Genomic DNA, 8,975 nt, shown 5'->3' with positions numbered 1-8,975 from the left:
CCACAAATTTGGAGGCAAGTGTCCAAAGGACTCACCCATATCGGGAGGCTAGAGACCCTTCAAACTCCACGTGAAAACCTGTTGGGTGTTTTGTTTCTTTTCTTTTCTTTCTTTCTTTTAATTTGTCACTAAAGTTTTGCCTGCCCCCCTCCCCTAGGCCAAATCGTGGACCCACCAATTCTCTGCCTAGCCTCAGGAGTCCTGGGGGTCCCGTCACCTCTCCGGGCCTAGAATCCCTAGAATCCGAAAGGCCCTCGGGTGCCTCCAGGTTTAATCCCTAGCGAACCAGTTAGTAGCATCTCCTTAAGAGAGAGGAAGGGAGGAGCAGGGAGTGGAAGGAGAGTAGGGGTGGAGGGAGAAGGAGAGAAGGAAGGAGAGAGTCTTGGGGGGTGGAATTCACTCTCCCCCCCCCCTTCAAAACCTTAAGAGAGTTTGGGAGATCTGGTCAACTTTCCCAAACATCTGAATCTTTTTACAGCCCTCGGTTCTTTCCCTGGGCCAGCTGTGGGGAGGGAGAAGGAAGAGAGAGGAGGAGGAGGGGGGAGAGAGAGAGGGAGAGAGAGGGAGACATAGAGAGAGGAAGAGAGAGAGAGAGAGAGAGAGAGAGAGAGAGAGAGAGAGAGAGAAGCGCAGGGGAGGAGGGAGAGCGAGCAGGCCGGCGCGGAGCGCAAGGCCACCGCCTCCTCGCCTCTCCAAACTCCCGGCCAAGGCGCGCGGTGGCGTCCTCGCGCTCTCGCTCGCGCCCCCGCCCGTCGCCCGCGCAGGCCAGGCATGAATGCTGAGACTTGTGTGTCTTACTGCGAGTCGCCGGCTGCTGCCATGGACGCCTACTACAGCCCGGTGTCGCAGAGCCGGGAGGGCTCCTCGCCTTTTAGGGCATACCCCGGCGGCGAGAAGTTCGGCACAACTTTCCTATCGGCCGCCGCCAAAGGACAGGGATTCGGAGACGCCAAGAGCCGGGCCCGCTACGGCGCGGGGCAGCAGGACCTGGCGGCACCCCTGGAGAGCGGCGCCGGGGCGCGGGGCTCCTTTAACAAGTTCCAGCCCCAGCCTCAGCCGCCGGCCCCGCAGCAGCCGCAGCCGCAGCCGCAGCCGCAGCCGCAGCCGCCCGCGCAGCAACCGCATCTCTACTTACAGCGCGGCGCCTGCAAGACGCCCCCGGACGGCAGCCTCAAAATCCAGGAAGGCAGCGGCGGCCACAACGCGGCCTTGCAGGTCCCCTGCTACGGTGAGTGCACGTGCGGGGCGCTCAGGGCTGGGGACCCCGGGACCGAGGCTTCGGAGCCCTTGAAGCCCACTTGGCTTTCGCGAGGCCGGACTCGGCGGGCTGGGGAGGCGCGGGGCCGAGCAGCGGGGCGGCTCTGGGTCGGCAAATAGGAACCGACTGCTCCGAGGGGACCATGGGATCCGTCCTGCCACCTTCGTATCCTCCAGCCGAGGGCTCGGAGCGTTTGGGCTGTTAAAGACGACCTGGAGTTTGTTTCTCCCCGTCTTCGCCGAACCACTCGCTTTGCGCTGCTCTCGGGGCCGCCTCTGAAGCGGACGCTTCGCCGGGGCTCCGGGCGCGCCGAGGCCAACAGTCCCGGCGCAGCGCTCGCGCGCGGGGCTCCGGGGCTGCGGAGGCCTCGCTCCCCGCAGGCCTGGAGGGAGGCTCCTCGGGCGGCGCTGCAGGTGGGAGCGTCGCAGGTGCCGAGCCCTCTGGGAGCCCGGGGCGCAGTCGGCGAAGCGCGCCCGGGATGCCCTGGCACAGGGGGCCACACGGGTGCTGGGCTCCCGACGCCCGGAGTCATCGAAGACCCCAGTTCGCCACCCCACAAACCCACACGCCCCGCAAGTGCGGCTCGCCGCGGAGAGACAGGCCGGCTCACGCTCCAAGCGTTTCTCCTGTGGCCAACCTGGGGGGGCGACTGGCCTGGGAACAACGGTTTAGGACCGACCCTCAAGAAGTCAGGGAACTGCAGAGCCCGAGGCGGGGAGGTGCTGGGGGAAGAGGGAAGGTTCTGGGTCCTGATTTGGGCCCCCAGGGAACCCGAGGCCTAAATGACCTCCAAGCCCCCTTGAGCTCACAGGCAGGACGTCGCAGGCCTGGGCCCCCAGAGGGTGGAAGATCGGGCCGCCTGAGACCAGAGCAGCTCAGGAGCCTATAGTCCTTCTCTCCCACTGAATCCGGATTGATGAGCCCCAAGCCAGCAGAGAAAACAACCCAGAAGGGAGGGACAATTTTTCCCTGGGCTAGGAACCCTGGGTACACACTCTCCCCGAGACCTTGGCCTTCAGGCAGGGCCCTGGAGCTCAGCTGGTCCTGACAGAGCAATGACTTTGGTTGCACGGGCCCAGGCTGGATGGAGGGACCAAGGTTGGATGGAGAGACATAGGACATGGTGGAGGCCTCGGTGACTAGAACAGCCTCAGGAAACCAGCCCATGGCACACACTTTCCTACGTTCAAACTAGCTTTCCCAGAGGCTCTGAACCAGTTCTTTAGGTGGCTATTGACACAAACATTTTTACACAATCATACACTTGAGTCTGCGCGCACACACAGCCTCTTCCTCGTGAGCCAACATGGTCACACACAAATACACTCACTCGTGTGGCCTCACACATAGTCACACACTCCCAAACCCAAAGGACAGGACTGAGAGCAGATTTAGAAAGTTCCGGTGGCCTTTCCCCACTTCCTCCACCTTTCCTCTCCACCTTCCTGTTGGAATGAGATCAGGCACTCAGATCACAGACACTCACAGCTCCACACAGGTGCTCCTTCCACACTCAGGCAGGCAGGGGCTGTCAGCCCTTGTCAGCAGGCACCCGCCTGCCAGCGCCTCGGCTCAGGCTCCCTCCTCCTGGCCTTGCCCAGGCCCCTCCTGGTCTCTGTCGCAGAGGACTATTAGGCGAGAGCAAATCACGGCCTGGGGGACCCGTGGAGGTTCACTGTGCAAAGCCAGGGGCCTGATGTGTTTTCTCTCCCACTGCACTGGATTTGCATGTTTTCAAAAATTCACCAGTGAGGCTTCTGAGGAGGAAGAAGCGTTACATAAGAAGAGGTCCCAAGCTGCCTCCAGCCTCTTCTTTGGAAGATGCCTTCAGGTCCAGGGGGGAGAGGGGGGAGGGCTGGCCCCCTCTGGACACCCTCTTAGAGCCCTGCTGGGCCCCCACACACCAGCCTGGCCCTTCCTCTACTTGCCTTAGCCAGTAGAGCAAGTAATTCCTCTGAAGCCCTTTTCCTCATCTGCATCACAGGGAGAGAAAGTTGATAACTTACATCACTGGGCGGTAAGTGCCCCCCAACCCCGCAAGGGAGCAAGGGAGAGAGCAAGAGTGTAGTGTACCCTCCTCCGGGTTTCCATCCTCAGCCTCTGTGCTGTTGGGAACCTGTGAACACCCAAGTCTTTGCCCCTGCTCTGGGCAAAGCCATAGGCTGCAGGTTCGCACGAAAGGCAGCCCAGCATCAGCTACAGGACCCCCATGCCCCTGCTGCCTGAGATGGAGGGCAGAGGCACAAACAACACACAGCTCTGTGTATTCTTCCCTGGCCAGGAGGTTTCTGGCCCCTATAAAAAGGAGATTAGGCACATTAAGTCCGAGATGGGAAACCTAGACACCCAGAGGTGAGGCTCTGCCCTTTACAGAGGCTGCTAGGAGGAGGGCCTCTGGAGATGGCTCTGTGGGAAACCGAGGCACACCTTGGGGACAGTTCTCTCCCACGCTTGGAGGGTGTGGACTCAAAAGGGGGTAAATGAAGTTCAAAGAAAAAAGCCTGGGGATATTCCCAGGAGCTCGGGAAAGGCGGAAGTGGTCAAGGCCTCCCGCACTAGGCTCTACCGCGGTTGCTGTCGGGCTGACCGCGGGTAGCTTGGACTTGGAAACCTCCCTCCCCGCTCTGTTGGTCCCGCGGCTGGAAGCCGGATTCTCGATCTGCATAACTGCAACTAGCCGGAGGCGATGCTCGGGAGGCCTCCTCCGGGACCTCAGCCCCGGGAACCACTCCTCGCGTCCGAGCGCCCCTGGGCGAGTGAGGTGCGGGCCTTGGGGGCTGCGCTAGGGCCATGCGGAGAGAGCGCGCGGCGGCGGGGAAGCCGCCTCCAGTCTCCGCCCGCCCGGTCTTCTCGGAGTTGCAGAAAGTGGAAGGTGAGAATCCTCTCAAGCTGCAGGCCTGAGATGAACAAGATGACTCCGCAGTCCCCCCGGGTGCAGGGCACAATTTCGATTTTACGAACGCGCTTGCTGCAATTACGACCTCGCCGGGTGCGCACTTCGGCCTTCGAAGTCCTTGCTGGTCCCTGGCCCGTCCTTCGGCCCGTGGGCCCCAGCAGACACGCCAAGTTGGAGACCCTACGTTTCCCAGCGGCACAAAGAACTTCCTCGTCGCGAGAGTGAGGTCCCCGGCGCCTCGCCCCCAAACCCCGGGCCGCCTCCCCGAGCCGCGGCCGGCGCGCCAGGCCTCGGCCACGCGCCCCGGGACGCTTCGGGGGAGCAGCCCTGCTCCCTCCTTCTCTTTCGCTTTCGATTCGGTGCACGAAGGTTTTCGTTGCTAGCCGCTACCTTGCCATCCATTCGGCCCTGGCCCCGGCCCCCCGAGAGAGGCGCACGGAGCTCAGAGGTCGGGAGACGTGGGCCAGGCCCGAGACCCCTGGGGCGCGGCCGAACCGCTGCTCCGGATTGTCGAATTAGACGCAGCGTTTGACTACTAAGGGTATTTCTTTCCCCGCGCCGACACAGTCCACACAGCACCAAATGTGTAAACTCCGCCCGGATCGTATTCGAAGTTAGTCAAAGGACCGGCGTGCGGTTTTGTATAAGAGAAGCCCAAAATCAGACAGCGAGAAATGGAAGAAGCAGTTAAGAGCCCTGGGTGATTGTAGGGTGATCGAGAAAAAACAGCAGCCTGGGAGCTGTGTCGTTGCCGACCCCCGCGCCCTCGTCAATTTTGGAGGAGGAGGTTGAGAAGGAAAATGCTTTTAATGTTTTACATTGTTAATTTCTATAGCCACCAGCGTGCCTCGACAGTCGGCCTAAACACACATGAATTTAAAGAGAAAAACAGAAGACCTAGATTAAAGGGTCAGTAGTTTAAATCAATTGATGTGCAGTTTTCTTTGTGATAATTTATGTGCAGTGCAGAGGAAAGTTCGAAGAATTGTTCTGTCTGTCTACGCTGGTGTAACTACCATCTGAATCAAGATACAGACATGCATATGGACACGAAAATTTGGGGGGGAAACTTTTGTGTGTGAGTTGTTTTAAGAAAATTTCAGAAGAGACTTCGGAGAGCTGGGCAGCTCCCCTCCCCATCCCCCCCGTTCACGACGGTTGTGTTTCTTGAGTAGGGTGACCTTGTACACCCGGGCATTTGCACCACCCGGACTGGAAAACTTACCGGCTGCACCAGAAACCTTAATGCAGCAGCGGGGCTATCCCAGGGTCGCCTAAGCCCCGGCCCCCCGCGGGCTCCGAAACAGAGCTGAGGTAGGGAAACAAGTTACAATACCATTGATAAAATTTCGCCCAAGTCTCTAAGGACTTTCGTTTTGGAGAGCAGCTGGGCACACTTTTCCTGGGACCTACCTTTAGCTCGGCCTCGGCCGCTTTTTTCCTGCGGCTCTGTGCGTGGCTTCGTTTTGATGGCAAATGGAAATATGAAATGGAAAATGGAAATAGGGAGACCTTTGCAGTTATGGGGGTGAGGGCGCCGCTCCTCTGGGTTCGGGCTTCTCCGCTGGCCCTTGGACCAGGGTGCTTGAAGCAGCATGCGGGAAACCTGGCCAAGCGCCCGAGGGAGGGTCCGGGGGCTTGGGTGGCAGAATGGGGAAGCCGTGCTTGGTGGTGAGTGTTTTGCTGCACAGAAACGGGAGAAGGGAAGATGGGCTGTGACCGAGTGCTTGGCTAGAGAGAGCTCCCTGTACCCGAAGTCCGCTGCCACGACCCTTCCCTCCCCCCACCCCCTTCTAGACCCAGGCACTGTTTTGGGTGGGGCAGTGAGAGCTCGGTTCTGCGTCTGGGACGCGCCTGCCAGGCGCCATCTGGCCACGTGCTCCTGAAGCTACGGGGTTCCCCAGGCTTCGCTAAAGTGACAAAGCGGGTCACCAGATTAGGAGGACAGCTATGTGCTTACTGCTCCGTGAATTCATAGTTTAAGACACCGGGTTCCCCTTGCTCGGGGGCTCCGGGCACCACGCGCCTTCCGCCGGGCTGGATTAGACAGAAGGGACCCTCTTCCAAACAGTTCCCTTTTGCGGAAGAAAGAGGCACCTCTCTCCAGCCAGCAATCCCTCCCAGACCCCGGCTTGTGCTTCTCCGGGATCAGAGCTATTTGTGGCCACCAGGCACCTCCCCTCCCGAGGTGCAGCCCCCCCTCCTTCTTCTGTGGTCTACAAATGTGCAAATGGGCCACACCCCCACCTCCTTGCAAAAGATTCTCCTTAGGGTACAGGGGTCAAGGTAACCTGGGTCAGCAAGTCCTCCGTTACCTGAGAGCCAGTTTCCCTATAAAGGCTGACTCAAGGGTTTCATAGGAGCTTCCAGTGTGTCCAGAGAGGTGTTCTGGGGGCCCCGGACACCAGACCTGCCCACCCACCTCCCATGCCCAGCACATTATGTCACCTTAGCAGAGACTCTCTTCTCTACCCCCATCCCACCCGGAAGCCACCACCAGCACCAAGGAGGAGAGGGAGGGGTGGAGGCTCAACTCAAGAGTTGAGGCTTGATTGAGGGGAGGTCTGGAGGAGCAAAAGGCTGGGGATCTGGGTGGCAATTCAGGGTAGCGGATAGTTTCAGGTTTTGGCTCCAGAGGCAGATAAGAGGGTCACCGCGGAGCTCCATTGCACCCAGAGTGCCTTTTTGGAGAGGAGGGTTTCTGGGAAATACTAGGGTGTGTGTGTGTGTGTGTGTGTGTGTGTGTGTGTCTGAGACAGAGAGTGTGCGCGAGAGAGGCACCACCACCTGCCAAGTACCTGTCTTTCCCTGCCACTGCCGGGTGCCTCTGCTTGAGAACGCAGGCTCAGCTCAAAGATGCTGGGTGCGGGCGTAGCTGCATGTTCCAGAAAGAGGGAGAGCCGGTGCGCAGTTCATTGTACTCTTAAAGCAGATTGCCTTACAGCGGATTCTCCTTCCAAACTCGGGGCTGCAGAGCATGGGTGTCAGCCCCAGGGCCCTTGCAGATGGACTGCTGGCGACCGGGGTCAGGGCAAAACAGCTGGTTCTCTGCGCCCCCCAAGGGCCCTGGTGAAGATTGAGGGCTTGTGGAGGTTTGGGTGGGGACACTAAGGCCCAGAAGGGTACACATGCTGGGCAGGGTGATGGGGTATACCGGGGCGGGTCTCCACTGCTGTGTGTTCTACAACCCGCAGGACTTTGGGAAAACCCTTACCCATCCCCTCCTGGGTCTGAATTTTTGAAATGCAGGAGTTTGGAAAATTTCCAAAAGCCCTCTAGAGGTTTCTGTGATGGTCCCAGTCTGGACCCGCCTTCGCCCCGTTTCCCTGCCCTCCCCTCCCTTACTTATGTTTTTGTGCAGGAGAAATTGGATACAGTGGACAGAAAAGACTTCACTGGAAGCACAAACGGGTCTTGAGGGTTCCCTGAAGTGAGCTAAGAGGTAGGGGACAAAGTGAGCAGCAGTTCCCAGGATAAGTGGGCTGGTGGTCCTGGAGGGCCCGGTCAGATGCAGGTTCTAGACTCCAGGTTGTGTTTAAATACGGAGAAGAACTAACTGCAGAGGGTCTTTGTATCCACAAGTGGCCAGGCTGAAACTGAGGCTCAGGGGTTCCTAGCCCCTCCAGTCTGCTCATGTCCTCTGTCTCCACTTACCCTCCTTCTCTCCGCATTTACTGAGCACCAACTAGGTGCCAGCCTTTCTCCTAGGAGAGAACAGAGCGCTTGCCTGCTGTCTTATAGCTTAGATCCTTCCAGATGTAGATCTGTGGGCATGATAAATGTTTACCGGCTGGGAGGATGAACAGAGAACTGAGGTCTCATTACGAGTGTTTCTCAAGCGAGGATAAGCCACCTGTGAGCATATCCCAGTATCTTTGCCTGTGTGAGTGGAGGCCTGGGGGGTTTATGAGCACGTGCACAGTGTGAACTCGGGCTGGCGTGTTCCCCTGTATCGATTGGGTCTGAGTCCTGCTGTCCAAATGCGTTTCAGGAAGTGGCCTTGTGGACTAATTTGTGTGCACTCCTGTGTGAGGGACGTGCATAGACTTCCTCCCACACTTGCACCTGTTGTACGTAGGGGAGCTGCATGCGTGGTAGGGGGAGCCCGTGTGCCAGTCAGGGACACCCCTTAGGGCCTCTTGTGTCAGGCATAGCCTCTGCCGCCAGGGTCACTTGCTGGGAGACAGTTTCTAAGTGCCTGTGCCTCAGCCACTGTTCTCAGCTTCCCAGGAAGGCTGACTCACTGGGTGGCAGGAGAGTCCCCATGTGGCCAGGAGACACAGAGCCCTAGAGTCTTCCTGGGGCCCTAGCAGGGTCCACCATGAAGAGACCTCCTCCAGCCCTTGAGTATACTCTGTGTTCCGGGTGGCTCGCCGTGGAGGAGAAACCATCATGGGTGACATCTTTATGCACGTTGCCCATCCCATTTAGCAGATGAGCAAAGAGACCCGGGGAGAAACGAAGCCCTGTAACCAGGTTGGTGGGAAGGCAGAATGCACCGCTGGGTTTTCTCCCTTCCCCTGCGGCTGTGCTACTAGGGGCCGGGGAGGCAGGGGCTGTGCTGCTAGGGGCCAGGGAGGCAGGGGCTGTGCTGCTAGGGGCCGGGGAAGCAAGGGTTGAAGGAATGCTTCACCCACTCTCTTCCTCTGCTGTGGCTCCTCCAGAAGTCACACACACTCTCTGTGTGCAGCAAATAGGGCAGATGCTACAGCCCCACTCTCCTGAGAAATGAGGTGGCCTCCACCCTGAGAGCCTGGGGAGTCAAGGCAACAGGAGAGCACTGGTGGAGGTCCCTTTGGGACTGCAGGGACTCATCTCATA

At 59.1% G+C, this 8,975-nt stretch overlaps 1 protein-coding gene across 1 annotated transcript in view; it reads left to right on the top strand.

Annotated features, from left to right (window-relative positions):
* Positions 1 to 771: 771 nt before the first annotated feature.
* The window catches only part of ALX4 (ALX homeobox 4), a 41,546-nt gene continuing 33,342 nt past the window's right edge, over positions 772 to 8,975 (top strand). The window contains exon 1 of the mRNA XM_042958829.1: positions 772 to 1,228. Coding sequence (XP_042814763.1) covers positions 772 to 1,228 — 457 coding nt within the window. The remainder of the gene's footprint in view (positions 1,229 to 8,975) is intronic.

The sequence above is a fragment of the Panthera tigris genome, chromosome D1, assembly GCF_018350195.1.
Source record: "Panthera tigris isolate Pti1 chromosome D1, P.tigris_Pti1_mat1.1, whole genome shotgun sequence".
Lineage (NCBI taxonomy): Eukaryota > Metazoa > Chordata > Mammalia > Carnivora > Felidae > Panthera > Panthera tigris.
Note: the sequence above shows the minus strand (reverse complement) of the source record. Positions and strands in the feature narration are given on the sequence as shown.